Source organism: Coniophora puteana (assembly GCF_000271625.1).
Source record: "Coniophora puteana RWD-64-598 SS2 unplaced genomic scaffold CONPUscaffold_11, whole genome shotgun sequence".
In the NCBI taxonomy this organism is placed as follows: domain Eukaryota; kingdom Fungi; phylum Basidiomycota; class Agaricomycetes; order Boletales; family Coniophoraceae; genus Coniophora; species Coniophora puteana.
Genome location: NW_006913063.1, coordinates 1738395 through 1756365, shown reverse-complemented (window position 1 = coordinate 1756365; position 17971 = coordinate 1738395). Strand labels below are relative to the sequence as shown.

Genomic DNA, 17971 nt, shown 5'->3' with positions numbered 1-17971 from the left:
ACGAGTGCGAAGACACTGGGTATCACTGCTTATCCCGCGGACAGCCGACACTGTATTGCGACTAAATGAAGCTTCTGTGCGTCGAATGCCTTAGTTACGTTTACGTCGTTGCTGAAGGCACACTTCATTACTTTAGTACCACCATTCGGCGAGCTGGTGCGGCCTGAAGCATGGCAAGTCCGCGGCATATCTTGTTGTACATGAAGACCTACTAAGTCAATTGTCTTAGGTCCATGCTCGTTGCAGAGTTCCCGGAATTGTGCCAACAAACCTTAGATGATTGTTGTACAATTCTGGGAAGAGGCTTACTGTGCTCGGTGGCCTGATGGCTTTCCTATCTCTGTCGTGTGCGTATCTGACTCAGCATCTTCGTTCATCTAACGCAACATCATCGCGGAGGCGGTGATTAAAGTCCAAAAAAACAGCCTCGTTGACCCCGTCGGAAGCAAGGCGCCTCCCCAAGTCATCCGGAACAGTTCAAGGCTATGCCATTGTCCAAAAGCCACCTATGGTAACCGGTTATTGTCGTAGCCTACCTAGCCTTCGAAAGAGGTTTCAGTCATATCCGGTATGAGCTAATTGTCACCACTGCATCTGTCTTCTGTGTTTCAGGCCTTTTCTTGGACTCTTCTGTTTTGTGGGATTTTCATGTAAACTGTGCAGCCCTATCGGGGCCATGAATATCTGAGCAAGCGTCATCGAGTCTTGTCTTGGCATTCAGACCCTGAAAACCAACCTTGAGCGTGGATGTCTTCGGTGGCATATGTGCATACTACATACCGTCTCTGGCTTGATTTTGTCAACATCCATCGGTTGGCTGATAAGTCCAAAGCTTCATGATTGACACAGCACAAGCATGCGACTTTGTGGCTTGTGGCGGAGTTATCTTGGGATTCACGCTTAGAAAAGGTGTGTGATACGCTGATAGCGCTCAGGTAGGATTTCTCGCTTCTCTTATACTAGTAAATACATTAGAAGTACTTATGTAGCTCCTGTACTCGAATTTAGCTTCTGATTCTCTAATACATAGCTTCTGCTTCCCCGAGCCTTGGCCCAGGGCTTCTGACTCGTCCGGTGGTCTATCCGCCCATCTCGTGTCTTATTATCTTATCTCGGCGTCGGCCGATTACGTGAACACGATGACAGGCTCACGAATTCAACAAGTTAGTTGTGTATTGGCTGTGTAGGCATTCAAAAGGTCATCCGGTGATCCATAACGGCTACAGTACACGAGCTGGCATCTTCAGGAAGCTTATCATATAATCTCGTGTACAGCAACCCCGACTTTGCCGAAGCCTCAACGTATTCGTGCACACTGTATCGAACTATACAAACTCCGTTACTGTACTCCCCTACTAGGACCAGCCTTCGCATGCAATCCGAGCACTGCCCAGATCTGAAAACCAGAACGCTCTCCAAGGTGGCACGATTTGTACTCATGTTGCGCCCCATCAGTCAAAACACGCGCACCTACAGCTTCCAAGGTGGAGGCCTCGCTGAGAGGTAACAGGAATAAATCACCATTTCAACTATCCAACTAATGTTATTGGTAAAGCGTTCAATTTTACATGAGGGCCATTCAACCAGATATACTTGACTGCGGACGAAATACTCGCCAAGAGCTACTATAGGAAGTTTACTCTCTCTGCATGAACTGTTACAGTCAACTCTACACCTTTGCCAGTCTTAGTAGGGACACCCCTAATCATCTCTCCCCTAGATATCTCAGCAGCCACAGCGTGGGTGCGGATGTTCAGGATTGTACGTGGGCCAATCACGGACATCCATAACACCTGCGCAGACATCTCTGCGGCCGATAACCCAAGGTTCTACAGGTAGCTTCCTCAAATTTATTAAAACAAGTATGTGGCGAATGACTCACATCTGATTCGAACATGGATAGCAGACCCAGAAGTTTTGGGAGGATATACCTGTATAAATTTACCATCAGCAGTGTATGATTAGGATATATAGTAGACCTCGAACATGCAACCGAAGAGGATATTATCCCTTACAAGCACACCACAGAGGTCATTCGTTGACATGAGGTTCAGCACACTTCCTTGATGGGTTGTTTTAAGATACTTTGCAAAGTAATAGAATGTCAACATCAGAATTAACGTTTGAAGGGCGATCACAACGACGCTGTCAAACACAGTAGACCATGAGGACGTGATGAGCACCACCATGCACGTAGTGTAGCCGAAGTCGTTGACTAAGAGTCGAAACCATCAACTTGAAGTTTGGTATAACTATACATAGTGAGAAGGTGAATTACTCACCAGCGACTCCATGGTACTGGGAAGCAAAAACAATGACCCTCGCAATCTGCTGCACCAGTAGCCAGACCGTCAAGAAACGCATCATGGCCCTAGACTTCCTAGATAACACATAAAGTCGCATAATCATCGTGACTTCTGGATTTTAGCTTTCTTTTCGGTTGAATACGATGACCTCACCTTGAGTCACGAAAAGAACAACGTCGGATCCGACCTGGGCTATCCACCAGACTGATAGGCCTGATGGACGTGTTAGCATAATGCTATTGGCATTGGTACTAAATGATGATCCTCACATCTGAATGTACCAGAAGGGTGCCTATTATTAATGACTATGATCAGACGTCATATGAAATAAACATTACCCCTGTACATTGATGTTGCATTAGTTGGTGTTGTAGTTACAGTAACTAGTTAACGTACAATTTTCGATATTGAGAAGTTCATGTATGACACTAAAATAACAGCCGATGAACAATTTCGCTGGTATCATGAATGGATGGGACCGACAGGCGTTGCATCTGAGACCGTGTAATTAGCACTTATCTTGATGTTTTGCAGAATGAAAATACGCACATGCTGACAGTCATCCCTAAGTAGCGCAGCTTATAAAATAACACAACCGTTGCTTCCTCAGGGAGTACGTTTCAGACTTACCACTATGTACAGGATTGTGACCAGATTTAGCTTCCTTTTCTACAGTGATAATTAGCTTTTCCTTCGATAGTGTTAGGTTCTTTCAAAGCACATACCCAAATATTATTTATCTCTTGGTCGAGACATAATACTGTCGATATTGGTGTCACCATGGAATCAATTACATTGGTCATGAAAACACCCACTAAAATCGTAAATAGCAAGAAATATTGCCGTTGCTAAAAGGTGAAGAAACTAAATTCATATTTTAGTGGTTCACCCGACATTACGACTCACCCTCAGAGTACCTTGCGATCTCAATGAAATTATATAACGATGCTTCGCTTGAGATGGACCCAGACATGATGTGCAGTGAAGTCGCTGTTCTTCTTCTTCTTGGTTAACTTGTAGTAAGATGGAGGTAGGTATTCCGTATCGAACTCCGGACGTAGCATGATACGTATAAGTAAGCCCATATCCTTATACACATTCGGAACAAGGCCATACAGCTCTCATTCTCAGCCTCATTCGCACCTTGTGCTAGCAGTATCATTCCGATTCAGTGGCGTGGTCCTGGAGTTGGCGAAACTTGATATACCAGACTGTCACTGCTCAGCAACACGAAATCGGGAGAGAAAAAGACTCAACACAAGGTCTCCACTCTCACGAAGAGTCAAAATCATTGTGAACGGGAACAAGAGGTTCAACAGGTATCATCAACTAAGCCTTCAGCGTGTGTGCAGAAAGTCGGACCTTCAATGTTACAGTATCAGGGGCGGAGCCTGCTCGAGGAGTACAAAGCAAGTAACATCCTGATTATCACCGCTAGCGATTTTGCTGATGTTTGCGAGGGGACCTAGTGGGAGTTTAGATTCTTCAACGATGAAAAAATAGAAAACGAGCATCTCTCGGGATATTGCGAGTATTCAATTTGTTTTAAACGCCGATGGCGTGCAAAATGAGCAACGGCTGGGTCTCACATTGCGGGCAAACAGCGATGCCATCTGAGGCGAATCAAGAAAAAGAGGCAGTGAGACGAAGCCTTTACCGATACCTCCGATTCTTCTACCCCTTTTTGACACGGGAAAAGGTCTTCTTTGAGCCAACATTTAAGTAGATTTCAATCATTTTTGTTGCAGGATAATCACCATTTGTCTGCAGTGTCAATGTAAGACTGACATTTCGGCAAACTAAGTGAGCATTCGGGTGAAATTAGCTCGCTTGGTCTTTTACAACACCCGCTCTCTAGCAACGTTAGCTAGAGACTGAGGAAATTAAAATATGACGGGAGAAATGCACGAGGCCAACAATGCACTTCACTTGCCTTTGTCCCCGTCCTCTCTTGTTGAAGCTCGAGCCAACGTATCTGATGTCCCTCTCTCAGCTAGCTATGTTATACTGTAATCGCGTTCGAACACGGAGTCACTTTTGTTGAGCTGCTTCAGGACAGCGAGCAGGGAAAGTAGAAGGAAGAAACTCAGGGTTTGACGCTGAGCTTCATCGGATGATCATGAGTGCTATTAATTGGAGACTCGGAGGCATGGATGGCCGATCAAGCGTGTCGGCGATCACTCTTATGCCATTGTTATGTTCGCGCCTGACCAGCGTTTGAGAGCGCCGTAGGCTTTTGGACAGCTCTCATCATGTTTTACGGCGTCTGCCGAACGCTTACTGAATGGATGAAATCACTTTGCCACCGCATTAGACATCGTCACCGAGGCGAGAGGTGCCACTGCATCGTTGGTCCCGTCGGATTGAGCGTCCATTTGGCCCCCGGGATCGAGTGCAACTATCTCCAGACCTTTGGGAATCTTTGAGCGATGTCCACATGCCGTGATTTATGTGTCATTAATTACGGATACACTCTTTGTGTATCCCCTTCTCTGCATTCTGTTTGCGCGTTATTCCGTGTACAACAGACTGTATCATTAATATTGGCTGATCAAAAAAGCGCCGGCGAGCGCTTCTTGGGCCCTGGAAACCAACCTTGAGCTTGACACTGCATCTAACTTTTTCTGAGCATTTATTTGTGCTTAGCTGACTTCTCTAGGCTCCACTGTTAGTCCATTTTCAGACATATATGCTGGGGTTCTCCGGCGGACTCGGAGTCAACAACATCGATGCGCTGGGCAGGCATTCTCTTCAACAGTCGTCCAACGTTCTATAAGTACTACCGTAGCCGACAAGGCGTTTCCCGGCCGGAGGCTTCTGCTATATAATTGCATGCGTGGAAACCTTCCTTAGCTGAACGAATCCATTGAGTCCTAATTTGCGCATGCGGTATGACCGAGCGGCACTGCAATATTTGTCACTGCCCTTCGACCCAGCCTCTTTTTGTTCCCCTGGTGCGCAGACATGACATTTGTCATGAAATTCATAATGGAATACCTCCTCAACGGCATGGTAATGCATATGAATATTGTGGCCCTATAATGAGTTGACGCGAGGACTCTATGTGCCTTACACAGAGCCATCAAGGTTCCATTATCAAATCGTAGCTCTTCTATGTAAGTCTGCTTCTCAGTCACGAAAGCGATCTAAATCGGCCGACCTCAAGCTTCGAAAAGGCGGTTCAGAATTTCTGCCCGCTGATCTATATGCATTGTGCATGCGGTGCCCTCTCGTGCAGCAGCAAGGATGGCGCGTGCAATGGCTGCGGATAATGCATGCAGAATACAGAAAACTTGGGATGTCATCTCATATGCCCAATGACCCGATGGCCTCCGTATCTCTGCCTATGCGCTCCTCATTTCCAGCATCTTCTCTATTCATCCAGCAATGCCATTTTGATGCTATATTACGATAGTATCCACATCGGCGCTGAGGTGGCGAGGCATGTCCAGACAAGCAGCCTTGCCAACCCCGTCAAAAGAAAGGCACCCAACCTCGCCATTTGGAATGAATGAAGACTATGGCATCACTTAGAAAAGGCCGCCCCGGAACCTGGTCATTCTTGTACCTTTACCTGGCCTTCGGAGATGTCCAAGTGATGTTCGTACGTTACTACGTGCTTGTACCTTCTTTGTTTCAGATTATCTCTTCCCTTTGTTTCACACTCTTCTATATATGATGCGTATCCCTATTGGGACGTTTAAGCAACCGGCGTCGAGCGATGCTTATCTTGGCATTCAGACCCTGGAAACCAACCTGAGTTCGAGCTTGGACCACTTTACCGGTACCTATGACAGTACCGTTTCCTACTTGTTTCTCTTGTGAACTACTGATTGGCTGAGGCTACGGCTTCGTGATTGATGCAGATGTGGGTTTAGGGCGGTGGAGTTAGCACATAATGCAACGCTACGCAGTGGCTCCGTCGGCATTCAAAGAGTCGTCCAGCATTCTAAAAATGTTACTGTATCCGGACCGGCGCCATGCAGAAGCTTCCTATGTATACTCGCGCACAGAAACCTTTCTGACTTGGACGTTGAACGTTTGAACAACGAGGCCTCGTTATCATCCATATACTGTGGTCTCGGCTGCGCAATCACCGTGAGTCGTTGCTGCTGTCCCCTTGGCCCAGCCTCTATTCTAATTGCCCTGGTTCGGGATACTACGTTTAGTCCGGTAAATTACTTCCGCTAGAACACGCTCATGTTTGCAATGCTTACTCCTGTGAGGATAATCTCGTTTGGGCATTGCTTCGCATTCTGATCCCCTTTCACGGAAGCAGATGGCTTTCCTCGATTCCAATTTTTCAGTCCTCTGCGATTGATCGGTCTGATCATGAACATATACCCGTCGGTAAACACCTTCGACTTCCGACAGCTTATAGCCGTTCTTGGTGATGCGTTGTCACGTACACATAGTTTTTGTCAATACCATATTACATCAAGTAAGAAATGACGAATCTCGGGAATAGGACAAAGTGAAGTAATACTTCGTAAGTAGTTCCATTATTTGGATGAGTAATCACCACTGCAAAAACGTATGTGCCTGATTTTCAGGTATGCACAAGGTACGTGGCTTCTGATTCTGTTAAATCATGTGTTCTTGACATGATTTTGAAGTCAGGTATGCATGTACCTGGTACATAAAATCATGTACTGTTACCCGGAACCGCAAAATCATTGTCATTTTCCAATGCTGGCTGTAGACGCAAATAAAACTCCCATTAAAATCATTGCATTACACGATGAGTTTCAGCAACTATTAACACTAGTGAAGCTTCCCCTCCAATGCCATTACTGCACCCCATATGTTGCACTATCCACAAGCCTCATAACATCTGACATATGTAGCAGTACGCGTTGTGAGTGATTGTGGCAGGTTATCGATCAGGACAACTGCTGCGCGAAGTGCGTTGAAGCGTGAGCGGACTCGCCAATTTTGGGCAGAAAATTCAAGCTCCGCAGCAAGCGGCCTGCAACGCTCACGACGGCCTCAACACCCTTCACCTCCCCCATCCAGTTCAAGGTTACCGGTATCATCGCACCCCGCCGCCTCCATGCTCGTGCCCAGCCCGCATGTCGTATCCCAAGCCAACCGCCATCTCTCATATCCAACGCGTTGACGTCGAGACACGCGATGGAAGTCGGTCTTCCGATGCAGGCCCGTCGACACACCACGTCAAGCTCTCACGCAGGCCCGTCTGCCTCAACGCGGTTTCGCGGGACGCGATTCAAGTCAATTCCCTCCCCAACTTCGCAGGTCTCTTGTCGAGCACGTCTGCGAGGGCATCGAGTGTGAAGGATTTGGGTAAGTTCATATCTCCGTCACAGTTGCTGAGCATCTCCTCTTAGTATGGTCCGGGTCCTCTGCCACACGCACACCGCCCTCCCAACTTCGGCCACTCTCCGGCGGCACATGACGACCCACATGACGGACTTGATGCTCGCGTCCGTCTCCCCGCACAAGACCACCCTCCTCCCCTCGCACACCATCGTCGTTGCGCACTATGTTGACCCTCCCCACCTTCCCTCCTGCGGATCGCGGCGTCCGTGCACCACCAGACCCCACGCTCGAAGGCAGCCAGCCGGAGCACTCACAGCATGACGTAGACAGTGTGCGGCTCGAGGCGCAGACACTCAGCAATGGTCAACGCCGTCGCGGGCGTCGGCAAATACACGATCAAGTGCGGTGGGCCGCCTGTCGTCACGCGGCTCAAGGGCGCCAAGGTGCGGTATGACCACAAGTGGGGGATGCTCCGTGTGGAGTACGAGAAGGCGGACAGTCGTCGGATTCAGAGTCTGCCGTTGTCGGCGCAGGGCCGGCTGACGCTGATAGGACGCCGACGCTGCCGCCGTCATTGTCGTCGCAGACAATCGAGTGCAAGCTCCGCTGCGATCTCGACACGGACGGCAGCGCTGGACATCGTCGCGGACCCGCCGCTGCAGAACGTGACGTGTCTGCAGCGGCACCGGCTGTCGCAGGGCAAGGTATGACATGCCCTTCTCTGTGCCCTGTGCATCGTCATTGACATACTGTATCTTCTCAGGTCGTCCTCATTCAAGTCGCTCTCCAGACCACCGAATCCAATAAGCTCGCCGGGCGCGTCTCCAACGTCGTCGCGCGCGTCAACTCGCAGTTCTCGATGCTCACCTACTAACCCATCGTCTTCCTGCACACGCAGGACCTCACGTTCTCGCAGTACCTCGTGCTGCTCACTGTCGCAGATGTGTTCCTCGTCATGTCGCTGCACGAGGGCATGGCGCTGCGCACGCACGGGTTCGTCGAGTGCCAGGAGGGACGGCACCGGCCGCTCATTCTGAGCGAGTTCATGGGGAGCTATAGTCATAGCGGATTCAGGAGCTGTATTGCGGTGAACCTGCAGCTAGCTATCTGTTGTGTAGTGCATTAATAGAATTGATTTTGACCTGATTCTCGTATGTTCTGTCGTGTGATAAATAGTCTCTTCTTCCATGAAAACTAGTCATTCTGCATGTGGTTTCGCATATTCGTCGACAAAATCAGGTACATTTAAGGTGATTCGGACAATTGAATCACACAAAAATGACTGATTGATTTTCGAGCAAGTACCTGATTATCACGACAAAATCTCAGTGTTACTATGTATCTAATGAATGATAACTATGGATTTTGCACCTGAATGGTGCCCATTATAATCAGGTATATCCACCTTCACAGTGCACTTGGCTGTGACGGAGGTCGCCGTACAGGGGATTTGTTACAGAAAAGCGACATTCTCTGAATGAACAGTAACGACGAATTCTATCTCTCTGTTCGGTCTAGTGGATATATTTTGTATCCTCCCTCCTCGTGAGCTGAATTTGGAAGCATGGGTGCGAATGTTCAAAATCGTGCGTGGACCAATCACAGACATCCATAGTACTTGCGACGAGAATGTTACTACTAGCATTCCAAAGTTCTACAGATGGTTCATTCAACCGGATATGGTAAAGCGTAAAATTGAGAGCTCACGCGCACGTCTAAGCTATTGGGAGATATTATGCCAACAATGTTGGGAATGATATACCTGTAGACATCAGTTAGAAATTCATGCGGTGAGCACGTTGAACTAAGAATCGCACAAGCAGCAGAAGAAGTTATTATCCCTGACAAGTATTCCACAGAGGTTGTTTGCTGACAATAGGCTTTGCAATGTTCCTCGGTAGCTCGTTTGAAGATATTCCGCAAAGTAATACATAGTCAGTATTAGTACCAGAGTTTGGAAAGCGATCTCAGTGACTTTGTCGAAGTATAACGTCCGCCAAGCAGTTTCCAACCCCACAAGGCATGCCCTGTGACCAAAAAGGTTGACTGGAAACCGATATAATTAGGCTCCTTGTTGCCTTGTCAAAAAAGTAGAGTTCCGTACCGATGACCCCCACGTACTGAGTAGAGTAAACGATAGCTCCCGAAATATTCTGCGACAGAAGTAGAGCTGTTAGGACAATGCGCAAGAGCCTAGACTTCCTCGATAGTGCGTACAGCCGCATAACCATTGTAGTGTAAGGGACGCGCTGTGCACGCGCCTAGACGGCCCCTGACCACCCGCGCCACATCTCGACCGCTTCGACACCTTTCGCCATGCTTCGACCCGCCCGCTTCGACTCAACCCTGATCGATATCGACGACCATCTGCATCGTACGATTTGTCTCTCATTGTCCCTCCGGCCTCGGCACCTCGCTTGGACTCCCGACCCGTACGCGCAGCTAGATCTGTGCCTAGATGCTTTTGTCTTCACTGCAAACCTCATGTACACGCGTTCGTTTCCACTCGTAATTTCTCTTACTCATACCTCGTCTCGAAAACGTATAAATACAGCATCCTGTCGTAGCTATTCTGCATTGAATTCAGCCCCAGTTCCTCTCGCAACTTCGAGTTCAGTCCGAGTCCCAATCACCACTCGTATTATCTACTACCTTTGGCACATCTGTTCCTAATCCCCTTCCGAACTCGTATCTACTTTGTCCAGCCACTGAACGGCTCGACTCCCCACAGTAGCTTTCTACGATTAGCTTAAATTTCGATCGTGTATAGTGGACCCACCGTCCGTTACAAAAACTACAAGCATCGATCCAACTTGAGCTATCCACCAGGCAGAAAGACCTGATAAGGTCATTAGAGTAACGATTTGTTAGTGCAGTATGGTTTCTCACATCTATATGCATCAGAAAAGCGCCGGTTTAGGTTAACTGACCACCGTTGTATACGATTGCTATTTACCCCTGTGTCCCGTTATTGTGTTAAGATCGCTATTATACAGCAAGAATTACACTCACAACTTCCGAAATTGGCAGGCTCATATATGACACTACGTAGAAATGGCGGACATCAGCAGTCCAATGCAATGATTACGAGGGCACCCGAGTCCGACTCACGGGCCATGGTTCTGGCGATGCATCATTAGCACGTACAAAACATCGTGTCAGAGGAACAACACACACATGCTTACGGATAGGCCTAAATAGCGTAACTTTAAGCGTACTCAACGGTAATTTCATTGGAAGTGTTGCATTTGATACGCACTGCGATGTAAAGGACTGTAACCAAATTTATCTTCCTTCTCTAATTTCACACTTCAGTTCTACCATCGACTCATCATGCAAGGGACCCTCTTGAAACGCACCCATATCACTTTTATCTCGCGGTTAATGCACAGTACTTTCATAATATTTAGTGACTAGGATGGATAGTCACCGAATAACCCTCACCAAAATCGTAAAGAGCAAGACAGATTGCCGCAGCTACAGCGACGAAGGTCCTAAGTTGTCGGTTCAGAAGACAATTCAACACTTTCACTCACTCTCAGAATAACTTGCAACCTGAAGACCCAAAAATATCCTTGTGGTGGTCTTGGACATGAGGTTCACGTTCAGTGTCGAAGTTTCTGTGTGGCCCGGTGATCCCAGGTAGTAACTTGCCGTATCCGACTCCAGACGCGGGAAGGAAAATCAGTATAAGAAGGGATGCTACTTTTCCCGCGCTTGGAACAAATCATAAGCCCAGCTCAGTTCTCAGCCTGATATCTTGCGCAGGCACCAGTATCAACACGAATCGACAGGCACAGTGATCTCGAAGTTGGTTGTCCAAAGCTGATACATCAGACATTCAGTGGCGGTGACCTAAATGAGATTGGGAGGCGAAGCTTTGAATACGTCTTCACTCTCACAAAGCATCACAATCGTGATGACAGCGTACAAGAGGTACAGTACTGTGTATCATCAGCTAGGCCCTTCAGTATATGTTTCAGCCTCCATATCTATGGTATCAGGCGCGGAGCGGTATCAAGCAACGATTTCCACATAGTAGAAATTTTGCTGTGCCTTGCGAAGCATGAAAGAACACCACAAGCTCTACCATAGCGTCGCTCAGAGGTGAACGCATGGACGGTCTAAAAGATAAGGGGAGAAACACACCAGGTCATGTAGTCTGCCACGATACACGTCAATTTTGTGCTCCGCCTTGCTTTCAGCTGAATCCCATTTTAATAGCTTCCTACCACCACAGCTTACATTCCCTATTCAAGCATGTGTGGAAATGATACTCCGGCTGGTCCGCGTTAGGACAGCGAAAGCAGTAGCAAGGAGCCCACGGTTTGGCTCTGAGCTCATCGGAATTACATGGATAGCCGATCAAAGTAGCACTGGGAGGCAACCTGATTCCTGAGGTACTCCTGAAACCGAACCTAATATACCTGGTTTCGGGTATCAAATGCACGTGGATTGCTCAGCATCAAGGGAGAAGGACAAGGCGGCCTATGTCACCCTGGTGTTTGCTTTTTCTCACAGGCTTACCTCCTCAATTTGCCCTTTTCTTTGTATTTTCTTGACACGAATGAGCGTTTGAATATTTGAGTGACCAGCCAATTCTGTGGAGCGTCTTCGACCGCTTTCATATCTATACCATATCGCGTCCGGGCAGGTCTGACCAGTTACCATGGTCTGAGACATACGTGTTATGCTTGCGGTAATCTCTCGGCCAACGTTGCCACGTCTCCAGAGAATTACTAAACGGATGGAGTCACTTTACCATCGTCACCGCAGCGGGGAGGCGCATCCAATGATAATCCGTGCAAGAATCAATCACTGGTCCCGTCGGATTGACTCCACCCCTTTGTCAATATTAATTAGGAATGAAATGAGGCAGTGACGTTAGTACTGCGTAGAGGCCGCCGTCTGGGCACAATTTATCCTACGATGCTGCGTATGCGGGGGCCTTCGGGGATCTCGAGCGATGCCTACATGTCGTAATCCACTTGTTATTATTACGGCCATCTTCTTTGTTTCTTCTCTTTCCTTCATCCCGTTTGCGCGTCCTTTTTTCATACAATAGGCGGTACCAATGACCAATCAATTAAGCGCTGAACAACGCATCTTTAGGCACCCGAGCCCTGGAAACCAACCTTGAGCTTACCTCTCCATCTACCTCTTTCTGCGCATGTCTTTGTGCTGAGATGGCTTCTTCGGGTGTCACTATTGATCCCGTTTCAATATCTATGCTCTGGTGTTCTCCGGCGGACCGAACAGTGTGCTGCATAGACGTCCAAAAGTCAGCCGGTGTTCTAAAAACGCTACTATAGCCGGCCGGGGAAGACGCTTCTCGGCCGGAGACTTCTGCTATAGATCTGCACACGGCAGCATTAATTCCCAAGCTGCACGAAATCGTCGAGGATTAGTTTGCGCATGCGGTGTGCCCGAACGTCAGGGCAATGCTTTTCAGTGCCCTCCCCTTGACCCAACCTCCGCTTTGTTTTCCCTGGTGCGAAGTACTAAGTTCCGTCATGATGGATTACCTCCTCGAAGGCACGCTCACGCGTGAGAATATGGCTCTTTGGTGCTGCATTGGTGAGGCCATGAGAACGTTAGAGGTACTAATGCAGAACCTTCATCATTCCATTACCAAATGGTAGACCTTCTATTTGAGTCTCTGCTTCCGATTCAATATCCCGTGACGGAAGCAATTGGCCGACCTCAAGGCAGTTCGAAGCTTCGCCGCTGATCTACACGATGCGTGTGCGGCGCCCTCTGGTACAGCAAGGAAGGCGCATGCAATAGCTGCGGGAAGCTGGGCGGCGGGCATGCTTCCGCTGGCAGAAGGCAGGCCCTGGTCCTGGTGTGCCAAGAACAATGACATTCCAAAATGCCATTCTAGATTCTTACGACCTCCCTAAAAGGATATGCTTCACCTTCATCAAAGTATAAGAACCCTGCCCCATTTGCGTTGATACATTACGGCGCGATCCCACAACCCGTACTCCCTTGCTACTCAGTACTCAGATCTCAGAGACAGTGCCATCTTCATCATCTTCATCATCATGAAGTTCTACGTCTCCATGGTTATTGTTGCGGTCGCTTTTCTCGTGAGCGAGGTTTCAAGCTCGCCAATCCCTGTAGCAGGTCAGTATTTCATTCCCCTGGAGCATATTTGTATGGTATTTGTTGACAGCTAATATCATTCAATTATATCGCTTAACAGGAGAGCCTGCAGTAGCAGGAGACCTTGCAGAAGACTGGGAATTTTGTGCCCTAGGCTGCTTCGGGAAGTGATGGATTTCAGCCAAAACTCAAATTTGTGGTCTGTGGGTTGTGGAGATCAGCGTTTAGCTCACCTATTGAGGGATTGTCATCGGAGAGAACGATCTTCGCGATAGTGGATGACGCTAGTAAATCTGTCGGACTATATGTATGGACTGTTGGGAGTTTGGATGTGCTTTAGCTGTTCTCCGCCCGTATTTGCTGCTATCAATGTAGGATTATTGACAGAACGTTAGTACTGTGTTGGTTGGGCTGTAGCTATCTCGGTGCCATAAAGAGGTGAGGTGAGCATATTCGAGCCTGGGGTAGCTGAACTATAACAAAAACCATTGGGACGTTGTTTCTGAATGAGATGCAGTAACGTGGTGGAAAATGTGTAATGCTATAATAACGCTCAAAGGCATGTAAACGTCTCCCTGTGTACCATTATGGCTATCTGTATATGTCCAGCAGACCCAGGTGATAAGCTTTGGGTCGATCCGCCGCGTAACTCCAGTTTTGCATGAAGCGTACGAATGTTCAAGATTGCGCGTGGACCCATGACGGACACCCAAAGCGCCTGTGTTGTGTTTACAATGATGACTAACCCGGCGCTCTACGTGCAGGCCTTTAAAAGAAAATCCTGATACAAATAAACAATACCTCACCTCGTCGATGCCTTTCAGGCTAGATATAATTCCAAGCGCTCTGGGGAAAATATATCTGGATTTGAAAACAAATTGGTGTTTTCTATCCACTGGCAGCTCTTAGAATGACCTACATAAAGCAGAAGACAATGTTGTCCCTGACAAGGACATTGCAGAGATCGTCCATTGAAAGGAGCTCCATAGAGAATTGCTGCTTGTTGAGCTCTAGATTTTTGAATAAATAATGCCCCGTAACGATGAGGACTAGGACCTGAAAAGTAATGTCGCTGGCATAATCAAAGGAAAGAGCCCATGAGGGAATATCGAGGCCAACAACGCATGTGTAGAAGCCGGGGAAGGGATTTACTAGTCGAAATTTAACGTGAGATTCGCACAAAGTGGGATTAAAGCCTCCGTACCAATAACCCCGCCATAAGTATCGGCATATAGAGTAATCCTCATAACTTGTAGGCCGAGAAAAAAGGCTACCATCAGTATGATAACTGGCCTCGACCTTCTAGATAGTGCGGTTATCCTTATAATCATCGTGGCTTACCGGGAGTCAATCAGATTTATTGAGTTGTATGAGGTCAGCTAACCTTGTACCACGAAAACAATGACATCCGACCCAACCTGACCTATCCACCATATTGAAAGACCTGATAATTTATCAGCACTAGCGTTATCCAGAAGAAACCTGAAACATCACATCTGAAATTGAAGCGTAATATCACTGGGTTAATCGGTAATAAACGAGTAGAGAATGCCATTCTACCCCTATACGTCAAGATTTACTTAGCACCTCTTGGGGGAAGGAATACATTGATTACTGACTAGTTTAGATATGGATAGGTTCATGTATGATACTAGGTTATGCCACTCTAGTCAGTATCATCCATTTTCAAATGAAAGAAGTAACGTACAAGCTGTAGTCCTGAGAGTGATTTATTGGCGTGTAGTAGGAGAAATTTATGGGGCATCATTACACGCACGTAGTTACTAGAAGCCCTGAATAGCGTAACTTGCAACAAAAGTATGTGAATTCTCTTGATACTAACGCATGCTCATCTACTCTTGGACTTACCACTAGATAAAAGACTTTCATCAGGGTAAACTTCTTGTCCTGTTTTCGTGAGTCGTACCCGCTATCAGCTACGAAATTGTACCATAGTGTAGAAACAAACCCAGATGGAATTGACCTCCTGGTCGAGGCATATCACTGGTGAGGTTATCAATATACACATCATGGTTCTATACCGCTGGCTCACGATAATCGTAGGCGGTGAGGCAAAGAGCGGCAGCTGCGATTAAAAGGTCAGAAACTGCGGAGACACCAAATCAATATCATACCCACTTTCAGCATAGCTCATAAGTTGAAGCTGAAGGACGATATCTTCGATGGTCTCGGACATCAATATCTGCAGCTGTCGGGTGAAGGAATGTGGGTCGTTACTGAACGCTGCATTCAGAACAGGAGAGCATATAAGTAACGTCAGGCGTCACTGACCGATCTTTGGAAGAAGCTTGAACAGCCTTCGACCTGATTTCTATCTTGCACTCACGGTGTGCGAGTGAATCTGAGACGTTGTACTGAAGCTAGTACCGAAGGTTGATAATCAAGTGCTGAGCTTTATCTGCATAGGTATGGCAGCGGCCAACATTTGGTCAGTATTATCACTCCCACGGAGGAACAATATCACGGAGACGGAAGACAAGAGATATCAAAAACATTATCAATATGGGCCCCAGTGTGTAGGCGAGGAGGTCAGCCTCGAGAGGGGCTTGCTTAAGCAGTACAAGGCATGTAACATATCAGCTGAGATTTTACCTTGACCTTGTTGACACGTTCGAGGGACAGTTCTTTGGACCCGAATCTGAAACTTGGACAGATGCAATGCTTGAGGGAGTATAGGGGGAGGCTATACTCAATCTACGGCTGATGATCACTTCAAGTGTGGGAAATTTTGATCACCCAACGCATCGCAAGAGATATACCTGTCATACAATACAACCGCTCAGACTATGCAACATGGCTGCGCCCTGTGATGATAATTAACAACGTGGGCAGTCACGATCATGCAGAGATCATGCCGGCTTCTAGGAGTCATTGTTTCACGTCGCCACAAGAAAGCGAGGTGAATCAAAAAGGTGAAGACACGAGTTATCACACACGCAGCCATATATCCATCACTCGTACAGATGAACGAACCATCTCAGAGGACACACTGGACGGGTTATACGAACAACGATCAAGGGATATAGGAAAGTCAGAACTTCGGCGTCAAACTCTACGAAGGCCACATCGTGCAGGGGGCAGGTTTAGGTGGGTATACCTGGAGCGCATCCACGCCACAGCCCCGCCGCGGCGAAGTCTATAACCTTAATTATGAGAGAGATGAGGGAGCTGGTAATTACTAGAGGCCGAAGAGAGCACGTACATTGCTGGCTCATTTCGCGGGCAACTCAGGTCATAGTTGCTTGCTCGTGGTTTGAGTATGCCTCTCAGGGCTGGGCACTTTACCAGAAATGACATGGAATGCCCGGCGAGCAATAACTCAGTTCGTGTTCAAGACTGAAATGCTGATCGACTAATGTTTATGCGGGGAAGGGAAGATTTCATCATGTTAAAACGTAACACTACATTACCCAGATTTTATCCACCGGCGAGACGAAGGAGAGATGACAAGGAGAAACGTACGGCTTCATTAGTTCTCATTGGTACATGTCTCTCGCAGTTGTTTTGGTGAAGAAGAAGCACACAGATCAATCGATAAGCGCTTGAGCCCGCGTCGACGAGAGAACAGCAGCAAGGAGAGGGCAAGAGACATCCGAGGTAATCCGTACAGGCAGTGTTTGTTACAAAAATAAGTCACGCTATCGTCTAGGTGTGAAAAGCGGGTAGGTGGAAACCCCCCTCGCTGGGTTTTCGTCGCAAAGCCAGAGGAAAAACAAACATGCATTGCACCCGAAAGAGCAACCTCTCCGGATCAAAAAAAGGATAAGTGTCTGTCACTGCTATGGAAAGCGTTTATCCTTTTCGTAGCCCTAACCCTCAGATGGCTGCCAAGCAGGAGAAAACATAAACCGGAGTAAATGCTGGAGATACTGGGTGGATACGGGTAATTACGGTCTATCCTAATGTGGAGCTGTGCCCTCTTCCAAGGAGGCAGAGAAGCCAAGCCTGTTCAGCCGCTGATGGTGTTCAGGAAGAGCTTGCGGCGCACGCTCCACACGAACCTTGTTGGAAAGCTCATCGATGCACATCGCCGGAGAATGGTTAACCCGGATATGTTAGCAACTGATAACGAGTTATTCTTGGTATCCGAGCGCGCCTCCATCAACTCTGTATAAGACCTGGCACATCTTTTGTTTCATGTCGCTCACAGCGCTCTTCCTGTGACCAGCCACTGCTTGCTACCTTGGAATACCTCATGAATTTCTCCCTATCTGTAATTCTTGCTGCACTCGCGTCAATCGCAGCTAATGTGAGGG

The 17971-nt window shown here is 47.6% G+C and overlaps 3 protein-coding genes across 3 annotated transcripts; 1 reads left to right on the top strand and 2 right to left on the bottom strand.

Moving 5' to 3' along the window:
* Positions 1-1625: 1625 nt before the first annotated feature.
* On the bottom strand, positions 1626-3279 carry CONPUDRAFT_75754 (uncharacterized protein; the record flags this gene model as incomplete). The annotated part of the gene is made up of 10 exons (XM_007773725.1): positions 1626-1829; positions 1883-1931; positions 2122-2215; positions 2283-2380; positions 2460-2519; positions 2576-2598; positions 2703-2734; positions 2937-2997; positions 3032-3120; positions 3213-3279. 10 exons carry the CDS (start codon positions 3277-3279, stop codon positions 1626-1628), a joined length of 777 nt encoding a protein of 258 aa, XP_007771915.1.
* Positions 3280-7378: 4099 nt separating this feature from the next.
* Positions 7379-8712, top strand: CONPUDRAFT_157182 (glycosyltransferase family 20 protein; the record flags this gene model as incomplete). Its single annotated transcript, XM_007774101.1, has 5 exons — positions 7379-7614; positions 7655-7848; positions 7917-8290; positions 8350-8427; positions 8485-8712. 5 exons carry the CDS (start codon positions 7379-7381, stop codon positions 8710-8712), a joined length of 1110 nt encoding a protein of 369 aa, XP_007772291.1.
* Positions 8713-15478: 6766 nt separating this feature from the next.
* CONPUDRAFT_157181 (uncharacterized protein) lies at positions 15479-15891 on the bottom strand (the record flags this gene model as incomplete). The annotated part of the gene is made up of 5 exons (XM_007774100.1): positions 15479-15487; positions 15564-15602; positions 15664-15698; positions 15748-15780; positions 15834-15891. 5 exons carry the CDS (start codon positions 15889-15891, stop codon positions 15479-15481), a joined length of 174 nt encoding a protein of 57 aa, XP_007772290.1.
* Positions 15892-17971: the final 2080 nt, after the last annotated feature.